This window comes from Daucus carota, chromosome 6 (assembly GCF_001625215.2).
Source record: "Daucus carota subsp. sativus chromosome 6, DH1 v3.0, whole genome shotgun sequence".
Classification (NCBI taxonomy): Eukaryota; Viridiplantae; Streptophyta; class Magnoliopsida; order Apiales; family Apiaceae; genus Daucus; species Daucus carota.
This window is the reverse complement of record NC_030386.2, coordinates 4,327,119-4,342,269: the sequence shown is the minus strand read 5'-3', so window position 1 is coordinate 4,342,269 and position 15,151 is coordinate 4,327,119. Positions and strand designations below refer to the sequence as shown.

The following is a 15,151-nucleotide window of genomic DNA, read 5'->3' as shown; positions in this document are numbered from 1 at the left end:
TAACAAGACATTATTTCATTTGACGGACATCCAAGTGGAAGCGTTATAAATATAATATGTGTGGATGTCCTTGACCTTTCAAGGATAAACTTTTGATCTTTCACATTCTTGTAACTATGGACCTTTGGTCTTTCAGGTACTTGTAATCTTCACGTAGTTACCTATTACTCTCTTTCTAATGGTCTAATATATTATAATAGAAGAATATATTTATAACACTATCCACATTTTCTATCACATGCTGTACTAAAAGCTGTTTATATTGGTTGAACATTTTCATATTTTAATATCTTTTCCCAATTTACTTAATATAATCAATATTTAACTCATTTATCAGCAAAAAATTGCTTATCTCAGTTCCCTCGTGAAATATGCATTTACTTTGCTATATATACACTATTCAGTGGCCCCAATTGTTCAATTTTCTTTGGTCTAGGGATATTATATAGCTTAATACTTCATTTTCGTATGAGGGAGTATTGGAAATGGATCAACACATTTGACTGAGCAGCTTTTTTGGGTACTAGAAGTAGTGGGAGTAGGAGTATGACAAATATGGTGGACTTATTATCACGTGAAATTAGGATATATTTCATTTTAGGACATTTAGTTAATTAATTTACTCCCTCCGTCCCACCAGGTTCTTTACAGTTTCCTTTTTTGGACGTCCCACCCAATTCTTTACTTTACAAAACTTTCCCAAAATAGTTAATGGGTCCCACCACTTTATCACTTTTTCTTCCTTTTCACACCACTTTTACTCCACTATCTCTCTTTTATATATTAAAAATCGATGGGTCCCACCACTTCACCCACTTTTCTTCCTCTTTTTCACTACTTTATACATATTTCTTAACCTCCGTGCCCAAACCCAATGTAAACAAATGGGTGGGACGGAGGGAGTAGTAATCTATATGAAATGTCAGATTTTTCGAACTAACATATTAAATTCAGATATGGCTTATCCTCTGTCGTCCCAGGTCTTGGGTTCGACCCTGGCTCATCTCGAGAATATCTTAGAACAGATACTCATTTGTAAGGCTATAAGCCATATTTGTCAAAAAAAAATATATATTAACTTCTCAAAATGATCCGGCGTAAAAATCACATATTTTAGAGTTTTTCTTTTCCCTAATTTTTACAATTACCTCCGTCTCTTAATACCTTTCCTGTTTCTCTTTATTACTTTAGTCAACACGCATTTTTGAACGTTAATATCTTTAATTTTATATTAGTATTAAATATAAAAACTTCTACTCAGAGCATCTTCAACGGCGTTGGCAATAATCATTGGCTAAATTGGACCTGTAAGACATTATGTAAAATTTGCTGAACCTGTAAGACATTTTGCTTCAATGATACTGGCTATATTGGTTGGCTATAATTTAAAAATAATATGTTATTAATATTTTAAATTGTTAAAATAGAATATATCAGTTCAATATGGTAATAAATGATGTACAATCTTCCTACAGATTTTCTTACAGACCTGTAGAGGTTCGACAAATTTAGCCATCCATAGGAGGTTGGCTAAATTTATAGACAACAGGTGAGCATGGTTGGAGTTGAGTTTTTGGAGCTGTTGGCTAAATTTTTTTATTTTAAGTATGTCAACTCACGTTTTAGCCAAGGGTTTTAGATGGTTGGAGATGCTCTAATGAATACGAATCCAACAATATCACTCATGATTATGTTTACTCTTATAGATTAGACGTAAATTAGTAATTTATCTAATGTTATGAACAATCCCGATATTTGAAACGAGAAAAGTATATAGAAACGGAGGGACCCGGGAGTACTAAGAGTAGCACATAATTCAATGCTGTGAACCGGTTTTTTTAATTAGGTAATATTATTTTAAATATGAATACTGTTATTTTCATAGTATCTACAATTTTGAAATTTGAAAGTAAAAAGATGATGAGATTAAGACATCTGACCCGAGCAGACAAAACCGAGCACTAATAATTCTCTTACAAGAAGACAACAAACGCTCTTCATTTTGGAAATTTCACTCTTAAACTAGACTACTAGGATTCTTGTTTCCACCTCCTCTCTACCCCATCAATACACACAAAATTCTATACTTCTGCATCTATATATATATGTCCTTGGTTCTTGTGTCCAAGTAGAAGAAGAGATAAGATTAAAAAAAAAAAACACAGTATGAGGAGAAACAGTGGCAAAATCTCTGCAAAATGGATACCCATTTTCTCTGTTTCTTTCTTCTTCTTTGGGATGCTTTTTACTAATAGGTATGTAAAGTTTGAATCTTTTTGTGTTTTTGATGCAAATCATGGCAAAGTTTGAATCTTTTTGTGTTTTTAATGCAAATCTTGGTAAAGTTTGAATCTTTTTGTGTTTTTAATGCAAATTTTGATTTGTTTGCGCTGTATTGTTTGATCTGTTTGTGATTAGAGGGTAAAGGTTTGAGCTTCATTGTTTTATTTATGAAAAAGGTGTTTAATTTGCCAAAATTTGAGCTCCATGTTTAAGGGTTTTTGGATATTGATGTCTAATTTTATGTTTTTGATCTGGGTTTTTAAGGTTGTGGGCTCCACCTGAATCTAATGGTCAGCTGATGTCAAGGCAGAGACAGGAACAAGAGCTGCAGATCATTTCTGAGGACTGTACTACTAAGAAGGTGTGTGTTGCAGCTTGTTTGTTAAATTTTTGTATTGAATGCATGTATTTATTACTGTTTATTGCTATCGAATCTGTGGAGTCTCTGCGAAAATAGCGGCTCATAATAAGGTTTACTTATAATTCACCCTTAGATTTATAGCTTGGTTTGGACCAAATGTGCATCTATATGTTAAAGATATGTTCTGCGGGTTGTGTATGAACAAGCGTAAGTGCTGAATCTTAATTGTACTTTTATTAGAAACCCGAAGAAGAAAAGGATGTGATGGGAGAAGTTCATAAAACCCATGATGCAATACAGTGAGTTTTCAATCCTTTTGTTAGGATTCGTATGACTGAGATATGTAGTGTGTGAGTAACTTGTTTGGGTATATTTGGGTGATCTTATAGATCATTAGATAAGTCAATTTCTATGCTTCAAATGGAGTTGGCAGCGAGTAGGAGTGCTCAAGAGGTAGTCAAATCTGATGGAATGTCGGATAATTCGCATGGGGAGCCGCCAAAGAAGAAAGCTTTTGTAGTCATTGGAATTAATACTGCCTTTAGTAGCAGAAAGAGGCGTGATTCAGTAAGACAGACTTGGATGCCTCAAGGTATTAACGAATTACAGCATTTTTAAATTGCTTCGTTAATGTGAAATCATAGTTATATGGTACTCTGTGCTCTAGAAAAAATCTGACGAGTTCATTAAATTTGTTTAGGGGATAAGCTTATCCAATTGGAGAAGGAGAAGGGAATCATCATCCGGTTCATGATTGGACATAGGTAAACTACTTGTGGTTTGGAAAAAATGAACTCCAGCTTCCAAGTAGTTTTTTTTTTTTTTGGAATATATTTTGTGATATGGGTATTTAATTTTAACTCGATATACGAGGTATACGGGTAAAAAACTGTGCCGCAAGTCCTTGTTGAAGATAGATTTCCCATGAGTACTTGACAGCTAGCAGTTTTTCTTTGAAGTAGAATAAAACCTGGGGGGTATTTATCTCAATTTCTTAAGTTAAGACTGTCATACATTATACAATTTTGATCTATTTCCATTTAATAAACAACTCAGACGGGCACGATTTCTAATTATTCACCATGTAGAGTAGATTCCTCTAGATTCTATGGAGAAGGCTACACTGGACAATTGTCTGTAATGGTAAATCACTTTCACATTTTTCTTTTTTGAAATGAAAATAAATTTTAAAATTAATTTAAAGAAGTGATCAGATTTTGAACTAAAGTGATTTAGGGAATTTTTTACTCTAGAAACTGCTCATAATTATGTTTCAATCATTCTTATAAACACTTGCGAGTCTTGTTAAGGACCCCCATTCCCAGAATACAAATCAAAACAAGAGCATATGTTAATTTTTATTCAATCGAGCACATCCACTTTTACTCTAGTTTAGACCAGCTAATTACCCATCCATTTAAGAAGTGTGTGAATCCGTCAGCTACTGAACACTACTTGTTTCATTCACTATTTTAGTAAAACTTAAAACAAGCCCATGCATGAGTGAGCACAGATTACTATTATTGTTTTCAGTATAAATTAGCTACAGACGTAGCATGACAAAACAATTGTTTTCTCTATCCTTACATAGTAGTGATGTGTTGGAGCATCATAAGAATGCACAAAATTTGAATATAAAGCTTTAATTTTTTGGAGCATTCTTTTGTTTTTTCTTATGAAGTATTTTGTCATTCAGTAAATCTACTATACTTGTCACTGATATGGTAGCTTGATGGAAAATCAGCTGGCATGATATTATTTGTTTCACAACAGGATTATAAATTTAGACAGGAACACCCATTCAAACCTTATGTGCATCAGAAAGTTTCTCATCGCTACCATTTTCTGATTCCCAAGAGTGTTTTTTTAGTTCATTTTCTATACATTTATATGTTTTAAACAAAGGATCTGTAACCTTCCGGCTTAGATATTCCTTTCATGTCTACTCTCTGTCTCATATAATCTTTATTCATTGATATTTTTAATTCGTTGATGTTATTAAATGGCCGAATTTTTTTATTTAGTAAAAACATTCAGCTTGACACTTATCTTTGTCAAATGGTTCAGTGCAACATCAAACAGCATTTTAGATAGAGCTATTGATTCTGAAGAATCCCAGCACAAGGACTTTCTCAGGCTGGTAATACAGCAGAAGAAGCATAATATGTTTTCTTATTGTTATAATTTAAAACTGGCAACTTACTGAACTTTGGTACATGTTGCAACTTGTAGGAGCATGTTGAAGGATATCATGAATTATCTGCAAAAACAAAGATATTTTTCTCCACTGCTGTTTCGAAATGGGATGCTGATTTCTATGTCAAAGTTGACGATGATGTCCATGTCAATTTAGGTACAACTACCTCTCTTTAACCCTGACTTTTTTGTTTGATGATTTAATCAGTTTCGTCTAACTTCTCTTTGTTATATGCTCAATCCTTAGGTGTTTTTGCTGCAACTCTTGCCCGTCATCGGTCGAAGCCTAGAGTATACATGGGGTGTATGAAATCTGGACCTGTTCTTGCTCAAAAGTAATTTTGAGAATGTGTATACTGGTGGCAAGTTATATTTCACTTAAATTAATACTAGTAGTTAAAATTCATATCTATTCTAACTGGCATTCTATTTGTTACTTAGAAATGTCAAGTACCATGAACCAGAATTCTGGAAGTTTGGAGAAGATGGAAGTAAATACTTCAGACATGCAACCGGACAGATCTATGCTATCTCAAAGGATTTGGCTACATACATCTCAATCAATCAGTAAGTACATTTTTGGTGCCAGTCAGTGTAGTGCAATATAGATGCTGAAATGTGCATACTGCATAACAAGTTACTATTCTTCTGCTCGGTTATCTAAATAGGAATACCGTGGCTTTGTTCTTAGCCAGCAATATCTATACTGCGTTAATGAAAAAGATAGATACCCTGAATTTTTTTTATTATATTCTGGTTGTATGTCCAGAATGTTGTAATCTTTCAGAGTGTGACACTAGTTGATCTATTTTGCACATAACATAACATGGTATTTCAATTTCATGGATGTTCCTAAACTGTTGGAGATGGTAATTTTGATGCAGGCCAATATTGCACAAATATGCCAATGAAGACGTGTCTCTTGGTTCATGGTTTATTGGTCTTGAAGTTGAGCACATTGATGACCGCAATATGTGCTGCGGAACTCCACCAGGTACTAACATTATGGATATAAATTTCAATCGAACAATTGTTAAAATTTATTTAAGTCTCCGATAGACGAGGGATGGTTTGCCTGACACTTATAATTTATTTTAGTCCAACACTTGACTAGGTATTCTTCATGACTAAATAAGAGAGGCTTCCAGAAGTCATTGGGTTTCTTAATACTAGCCTCATGAAAGTGTTTATTCTTAAAATTCAAGGTTTTCACTTTTCAGTGACAATAAAGTATACGAAATACTCAGACCAGGATTATCAACTCCCCTTGGGATTTTTTTTTTAATTATTTCTATCAACCCAAAGAAAAGAAGTGACGGTTTCTACTGTTTCCTTTCAAGTAGTTTCCATATATGCTACTGAATCCTATTCATATCCATGGTATTATAGGTGTGTTTCTTTTAGCTTACAATGGAAAGGGGTGGTTTAGGTTGCCCCAGCTAATTCTACATTGACTGCCCTATTTTAATTGTTGTTCTGGTTAAAGGAAAGACGCGACAATTGCCCTATTTTAACTGGTACTGTAATTCATGTTAAAGTGCTTGCCATAGCTAAATAACTTATGGCTGATGATTATATGATGGCAACAATGATTTCAAAGCTTTCTTATAACACTCTGATTTAGATAATAATTAGACATTCTATGAAAGAGAATTATTATAGGCAAACTATTTTGATCCTATTCATCCTGATCTGCTTAACTTAGAATTTCACAACTTAAATTTTCTACTAGAATTGTCAAGTTCACAAATAATAATACATATAGAAATTATATTCCTGATCTTTACTATCTGGTACTTGTCAAGTTGTGCAATCACTATGTTTCTTAAAGTTTCTTCTTGCTTTTTTAATCTTAAAATTGGACAATAAAGGATTGCTCATGTATATCTTTATGTGATGACGACATGGCAGATTGCGAGTGGAAAGCTCAGGCAGGTAACGTATGTGTTGCATCTTTCGACTGGAGTTGTAGCGGAATCTGCAAATCTGTGGAGAAGCTAAAATTTGTTCACGAAAGGTGTGGTGAAGGGGATGAAGCTCTATGGAGTGCTCTTTTGTAAATTCTTGCTGATATCTGCGCATGATCTTCTTTCTGATATTTGCGCATGATCTTTTGCACACAAGAATCCAGCCCTTCTAAGCTACCCTGGTAGGAAGTTCTAAAATCGATGCCGTGGTTTTATAGACTCATAAACCACATTTAGCACGGAAAATTGTATAAATTATGTAACTGTAATTCCAGATTACAGGTAGTTGCTCTGCTTGACATTATGATTGGTGGTTGTAGAAATTTTAATCAGAAAATGAAATTTTGTGCTTCATTTCATGCCCTTGAACTTCTTTATTTATGTATACGCAAGTCTGATCTCTGATGTAGTGATGTATGATCAACTTGAACAAGTGTGTACTAGCTTTTACCTGTGGTCCTAATTTATGATAGCCACAATTAGAGCTGTAATTCGAGTCGGGTGGCTCGCGAGCTCGCCCGGCTCGAACTCGTTTAAGTAGGCTCGACTCGGCTCGTTTATTTAACGAGCCGGCTCGACTCGACTCGTGAAATTAAACGGCCGAGTTCGGGTAGAGGTTTAGGCTCGATTAAATGTAAAATTAAACGAGCCGCTCGCCCGACTTGATAAAACCGGCTCGTTTAGCTAACCGAGCCGGCTCGACTCGACTCGTGAAATTAAACGAGTCGAGTTCGGGCAAGGATTTAGGCTCGATTAGTTAAACGAGCCGGCTTGGCTTGAATTACGCCCGGCTCGAAACTCGGCTCGCTCGGCCCGAATTACACCCCTAACCACAATAGAATTCCCTTGTTAATTTAAGCTAATTACCTTGCTTAGTTAAGCTAATCACTTCAATTAATACAAAACTAAATAAAACTGAGTATTGATAAGCTAGTGACAAAAATGCATTCTCCAATCTCCATAGCCTCAAATTTCTTCCCCTCCCCTTTATAAACTATTACTCATATTTGTATAGTCTAGAGAATAAATAAAAACAAGACATAATGGAGACAATTTTACATTATTAAAGGTACAATATATGGATACAAAAGTTTGTGAGCTGTTAAAGAATTATAAAACAAAGATTCCTAGCTATGATTGGTTAGTCTGTCTGTCTATGAAGAAGAAATAACAAGCTTGCATTATAATTTCTCACCATATCAGATCTACAATGCACATTCTCTTCCATTACTTGTTTCATAATTTGTGTTCCATTACTTTGGCATTATTAATATTTAATCTTTATTATCCGTAAAAAGAATCTCACAACAATAACCCGCGAAAGCCGAGCTCGCTTTACCGGAAAATATGTTGTAACAATAACCCGTAAAAGCAGGATGATCTCCTTGAACTGGTAGAGATGTAAACTTCACTTCATATTTATTATTTACTGAAAGACACCAGTAGTGTTAAAAGTAACACACATGCAAGGAGATTAAGGTGACAACAAAATATATAAAATTGATACTCTTTAGTCTTTATTTTCCTTGATGTGGAACACAAGTGATGAGAGTCTGTTGTCTTGTTCTTGGTCAATAAAGAAGAAAAACTCATATGCGCCATGCACGTTAGCTGTTCCCCATGTTATTGTTTTTATTTCTTTTTCAAAATAATGTTGCCCATGTTCTTACGAATTCAGAAAAATAATTTCACTTTTTCGTAATCTTTATGAACCTGATTACATGTATTCTTGGTTTTGTTTTTTTTTTACCTTTGACACATATTTTTAAGTTGATTGATCTGATAGTAAAAATTATTATTTTTTATTGATTTTTTTGAATAAGAATTTTAGTTATATATTTTTATTCAGAAAATGAAAATTCAGAAAATAATACTTTTTTTAACTAACTAATCAAAACACTTAAAAATGTATGTTCAATGTCAAAAGGTCAAATAGAAAAAACTGAGGGAATAATTGAGAGCTCAAACACCATGTTTAAGTAAATTTTAGCCTGTAATAATTACTTTAATCAATCTCACTAAGAACACATTAGTAATCAATCTAGTAATTTAATAAAAAATAGAAAATTTAGACCATCTTCACGACTATCCAATTGGTTCTAAATATATAACAGATAACTCAAATTTAGTTAAGGGTCCTGTTCCCTAACAACTGTGGGTCAGGGAACAGTTATTCAACACATCACTCTCCAGCCGTTGGATCGTTGATCCAACGGCTGGGGTAAAAGAAAAAGTTTTTAGCGTTCCGCGGTTTTTTTCCGCGGAAGGGCTGTTTCCTGAAGACGTTCCGTGTATATTTTCCGCGGAACAGCGGGACTTTTACACGCGTTCCGCGGTAAATATCCGCGGAACTATCAGACGGGTGCAGTTGATGATTTATAACCTAGATGTGATCATTCAACACTTCAATTCCAAAAATATCTTCATTTCAGCATTTTGAGCAGCAGAATTTCTTCATTTCTCTCTTCCAAGATCCATCTTTCCCTTGGGTAAGCTCCATTTGTAGTGGTGTGTTGTTCTTATTTTGTTGTGTTGTAATGGATAAGATGTTTGCAAGATTTGAAGGTAGAAAAAGTTTAAAAAAAAAATGATTATGTTGATGTACATGATGATGATGGTAAATGTGGTAATGATAGAGATAATATTGATTATGTTAATGTTGATAGTGATGGTGAGGAGTTTTTTTGTAGTGAGCAATTAGATGAAGAAGAAATTTTGCATGAGAATAGAGGTAGTATGCATGAAAGTAGTGATAATTTGCATGATAGTAGTGATAATATTGTAGACGAAGATGAGCCTATTAGTATCCCTTGCTTGAATAAAAAATTTGCTAATTTACAAAGGGCGGAAAATTTATTTAGGGCGTATGCTTTAAACCATGGTTTTGCAATTAAGATACAAAACACGCAGAGGCGAGTCAATGATAAATCCATATATGGTCGAATGTACGTCTGTAATTTAGCGGGTAAAAATCGTGGGAAAAACCCCGTTGAGGAAGAAGAAATATTGATTGGTAGTGTTGGGAGTGTTAAGGGCAAACGGCGTAGAGATGTGCTGCCTAGAAGTGGTTGCAAAGTTAGAATGTACGTGGTTAATAAGAAAAAATCAACTCATTGGGAGATAACCTCTTTGGAATTAGAACACAATCACGAAGTCGTTACTCCTTCCAAGATGAGTTTGATAAGACGGGAGAGACATGTGAGCGCGGCTCAAAGAAATTTAATCAAGACCTTACATGCTTCGGGTGTCCCACCAAGACAACAAATGAATATTTTTGGTCAAATGCACGGGGGAGCGGAACAAGTAGGTTTTAATAGCCAACATTTAAGAAATGTCGTGCGCGATTTTAGAAAGGACAACATGGGAGTAAACGATGCTCAAGCCGGTTTGGATTTGTTGTATCGTTTGAAAGAAGAGAGTGGCGGTAAGTTTTTTATCAAGACTCTCCTTGATGACGAACAAAGATTGAAGTGTCTTGTATGGGTCGATCCCCGCTCTATGATGGCCTATCGAAATTTTGGTGATGTGGTTGCGTTTGACACAACATATCGAACTAATAGATATGCTATGTCGTTTGTGCCTTTCACCGGAGTCAACCATCACTATCAATCAATAGTTTTTGGTTTTGCACTCGTGCGGGATGAATTGAAGACAACTTTTGAGTGGGTTTTGAGTACTTGGCTAGAGGCGATGGAAGGCAAAGAACCCCTAGCTATCATAACTGATCAAGATCAAGCCATGGCCGCGGCTATTGAATCACAACTACCGAATACCTCACATTTGTTATGCTCATGGCACATTAGCAACAAATTCCCCGAGAAACTTGCAACATATTACTCAAAGGAAGGGTTTAAATTTGATTTCAACAATTGCATCTATCACTCTTTGACTGAAGTTGTGTTTGAGGATCGGTGGAAGGCTTTGATTTTGAAATACAATTTGGAAGGCAATACATGGCTTCAAGGGTTATATGCTTTGAAGCATAAGTGGGTGGAGGCTTACACAAGAAACACTTTTTCTGCGGGTCAGAAAACCACATCAAGAAGTGAAGGAATGAATGCCTATTTTGATGCCTATGTTGGTTCTTGCACCGGTTTGAAGGATTTTGTTGAGGGTGCACAAAAAGCTTTGGAGAGGCAATTTATGCGTGAGAAAGATGAGGATTACAATACGTATCATAGAAGTCGTTGCATGCAAATGAAAACCGCCTTGGAGCACCACGCGGCTTCCATTTATACCAAAGAAATGTTTCGAAGATTTCAAGAACAATTGGTTGAAGCAAATAAGTACTTCGTGGAGAAAGATAGAGATCGGTCTTTGGAAGATGTTGAAGACACATTCTACAAATGTTATAGACCGTTGACGGGTGCATCTCAGAGATAAATCATTCAACAAGGCGTCATTACGGGGTTCATGCATTTGTAGAATGTATGACCATGTTGGCATGCCATGCCGTCACATTATTGCCGTGTTGACGAAGAGGTGTGTGGCGGAACTACCGGAACATTTTGTGAAACGGCGTTGGACAAGGGATGCCAATAGAGTTGATGGCGTGTTGCCATATCAAACATCCGAAGTTGAATCACCATCTCATGAGTTGACTCCCACGAAAAGATTTAACCACATGACCTTACTTACCATGGCTTTTAGTCATAGCTGCTCCGCGTCGAAAGAGCGGTATGAATATGCCGTTGGGGTCATTAATCGAGAAACGGAGATTATTGAGAAAATGCCCGTTGACGGGGTAGAACGTGAAGGAGGTAAATTCAATACACAAACAACACAAGGAAGCGGTGAAAAGTTGCATGAGAGTATCCTTGACCCCTTGGTGTCGAAAACGAAAGGGCGGAAAAAAGAGCACCGTCATAAAAGTCCACTTGAGGAACTTACAAAAGCAAAAAGAAAATGCCGCTATTGCACTATGTTAGGACATCATGTTAGAACGTGTCCGAAAAAAAAGCAAGATCATTTAACAAAAGCTTCAACTGCCCAATTGTAATTACAAATCCCTTATGTTTTATTTGTGGTTTATATGTTCTTCGTAGTAACTAACTTGTTCGTTGTTGAATTTGTAGGTAAAATGACCGACGCTTCGGATAATGACTCAGTGTCACACGTAAGCAATTCATTCTCGGACTCGGAAGAAATGGTAGATTCACCTACCTTCAGTGAGTTGGAGGAAGCATGGCGTCATCTTGACGAATTAGCAGAAATGTACGAACCACCTCCCCAAGCGGAAGAAGAAGACAATGCGTTGTACCCAGCTGACGAAGAGGCCTACCGGTCAAGATGTTGGAGTGAAGCATGTAGAATTTCCTTCTGAGCATCAGAAAGAAACCAGCTCCTCATAGAACGGTTGCCACATATACACTCCAATGGACCCCGATCAACACCATCCCAAACATCAGCACTCACATGATACGAGTTGTCTAAGATAACTTCCTGACTAACTGGCCCTGGTAGAATATCTTCCATCCTGAAAATTGAACATGAAATCAACATTAGACAACCATTTACATGAACATTTACGTGAACATTAGACTGAATATATTTAAAGCTACAATGTCTAAAAGAACTAAAAGAATTCTGATGGTGTCTCATTGCAGATAACTAAATTGAAAGCCACTGAACCACCTAATAACATAAAAGCGGAAACTCTTTGATTACATAAGAAATTATAAATATAATACTTACGACACCAATAACTCACAATATGCCATAACAAACAAACTTGCAGTGATCATATTCATTCAAATTTATATCATACAATTTATATGATCATAGAATTACCACTAATTCAGAAGAATTTATATGATAAATTTATATCATAGAATTTAGAAGAATTACCACTAATTCAAATAAAAACCAAAATTTACATGACATATATACCAAAAACTAACAAAAAAACCAAAACTTACATGACATATATATAGGGATGGCAATCGGTCGGTATGGTTCAGTTTTAACGAAAACCGAAACCGAACCGAATACTGTTTTTCAAAACCGAACCCGAACCGAATCGAAACCCGAAGTTCAAAAACCAAACCCGAACCACCGGTTTTCGGTTCGGTTCGGTTTTAACCGAATCCGAAAACTATATAAAAAATTCTAAAAAAATATATCTAAAATATAGGTTCATAAACAAGTCTTTTTCAAAATTTAACATATCCTCAATTTATTACACATATCCTCAATGTAAGTTAATTGCTATACACAAGAAAATAAAACATTATATTCTAATATAAGATTGTATGGATTTTATTTTATTTATTTAGTTGAACAAATTTTTTGATGATACTTTTCTTTTGTTCAAATATTATTTAATACTAGATTATGTTTATTTTTTTTATCAGAATATGTATTTAGTATTTATAAATAAATTTGTATTATTATATTCAATATTTGAATAAGTGATGAAAAATTATTTACAAAAAAGATAACAATATAATTATTCTTTTTTACACATATCTTTTCATCTAGTGATAATGACTATTTTTATATAAATATGATACACACACACACACACACACACACACACACACACACACACACACACATACACACACACATATATATATATATATATATATATATATTGTATATCGGGTTCGGTCGGGTTTCGGTTTGGTTCGGATTCGAATCGGGTTTCGGATATTCGGGTCGGTATCGGTTCGGTTGGCCTAGAAACCAAATTCAATCGGTTTTTAAAAATAAAAACCAAACCCGAAACCAAACCATAAAAATCGGGTTCGGTAAAAACCATTCGGGTCGGTTCGGTCGGATATCCATCGGTTCGGAAAATTTTGCCATCCCTACATATATACACTTTATCCACACAACCATGTACATACATGACATATATACCAAAAACTAACAAAAAAAACCAAAATTTTCATTGAGACATTTTACCAAACACTTTGCACTCAACAAAATAAATTGACTTAGAATACAAAAATGACACTAGTATCAACCCCAAATCAAGTAACAATCAATTACACATCCAATTTGCTAATCATGTATGGTTAAAACTAAAGATTCAAGCACCAAACACACGCACTTAAGCACAAACAACGATTGAGGGATATCAAAACACTCACGCACCTAGTTGATGATCACGATCGCAGCCACACACGCAGAGACAGATGTTTGTGTTTTGTAACGGAGAATCGCCAGATGATCGCAGGAGGGGTGTTTGTGTTTGATATAGTCTGTAATTGCTAAGAGTTGTAACTGATATGTGTGTTTGAGCGGTTTGTTTTTTTTAAAACTCGTCTGATAGTTCCGCGGATATTTACCGCGGAACGCGTGTAAAAGTCTCGCTGTTCCGCGGAAAATATACACGGAACGTCTTCATGAAACAGCCCTTCCGCGAAAAAAACCGCGGAACGCTAAAAACTTTTTCTTTTACCCCAGCCGTTGGATCAACGATCCAACGGCTGGGGAGTGATGTGTTGGATAACTGTTCCCTGACACACAATTGTCAGGGAACAGGACCCTTTAGTTAATCATGATATTATACTCAAAGACAAATCCAATAATTTTCTTTATTATTGTTATAGTGTTATTTTCAAAACCTATAGGTAAAGAAATGATATTAAAAAAGTGGGAAAGAGTATAGAAAATGTGTAGAGTGAATATTTAATTATAAAAAATAAAATGAGGAAACATTATCTATAAATGAGGATCGAATGAAAAATCATAATTTTTTAGGAACGGTTTGGGCTCTGTTGACGTGACGTTTTGTAACATATTTATAAAATTATAGTTTAAAATATCATATAATTACCCTGAGGCTGCTCTCACATGAATAATGAAATGTTGAGCGAATGTAATAAAATTTATACTCTGGATGTTGGTGAAATGTTTATAATTTTTCAATTTTCTTTACGCTATTTAAATTAGAAATTAGAATCGATAATCCTTCCTATTTTTATCACCATTTTCATAATCTTCTTCGTACAAATTTATCCATTCTACTTTTTTTAACTACATGATCCGCTTATTCATTTTCATCCAAAGCCAATGTTAACGCAATGTTAAAGCCAATGTGAGCACATCGTGAGGTGTGGGTGCAACTAAGGTTGTCTTCTTCCTGTTGTATCTCATGGCAAAGACATTGCACAAGCGCACGAGTTGCAGCAGGTATCATTAATCATTGATAATGTGGGTGTTTGGGGCGGACTCAAAACCCCGTTTTTGGAGTTTTAAATTAGAATCACCGTCTGTGTAAAAAGTCGAGAAGCATTTATAAAAAACCAACATTCCTAACTTTTGTTTAACTTTTGTTTTATGATTTCTATTTTTTCCCAAACATTTTAATCTTTTATAAGTCTTAAATAACTTC

The 15,151-nt window shown here is 35.0% G+C and overlaps 2 protein-coding genes across 2 annotated transcripts; both read left to right on the top strand.

The window, feature by feature from the left end:
• Window positions 1–1,945: 1,945 nt before the first annotated feature.
• LOC108228134 (beta-1,3-galactosyltransferase 7) lies at window positions 1,946–7,166 on the top strand. The gene is made up of 11 exons (XM_017403623.2): window positions 1,946–2,255; window positions 2,548–2,644; window positions 2,885–2,943; window positions 3,034–3,236; window positions 3,345–3,408; window positions 4,712–4,784; window positions 4,877–4,997; window positions 5,088–5,175; window positions 5,282–5,407; window positions 5,725–5,834; window positions 6,752–7,166. Exons 1-11 carry the CDS (start codon window positions 2,167–2,169, stop codon window positions 6,898–6,900), a joined length of 1,179 nt encoding a protein of 392 aa, XP_017259112.1. The 5' UTR covers window positions 1,946–2,166; the 3' UTR covers window positions 6,901–7,166.
• A 2,178-nt stretch (window positions 7,167–9,344) lies between these two features.
• LOC108225648 (protein FAR1-RELATED SEQUENCE 5-like) lies at window positions 9,345–11,190 on the top strand. The gene is made up of 2 exons (XM_064079555.1): window positions 9,345–9,355; window positions 9,444–11,190. Exons 1-2 carry the CDS (start codon window positions 9,345–9,347, stop codon window positions 11,188–11,190), a joined length of 1,758 nt encoding a protein of 585 aa, XP_063935625.1.
• Window positions 11,191–15,151: the final 3,961 nt, after the last annotated feature.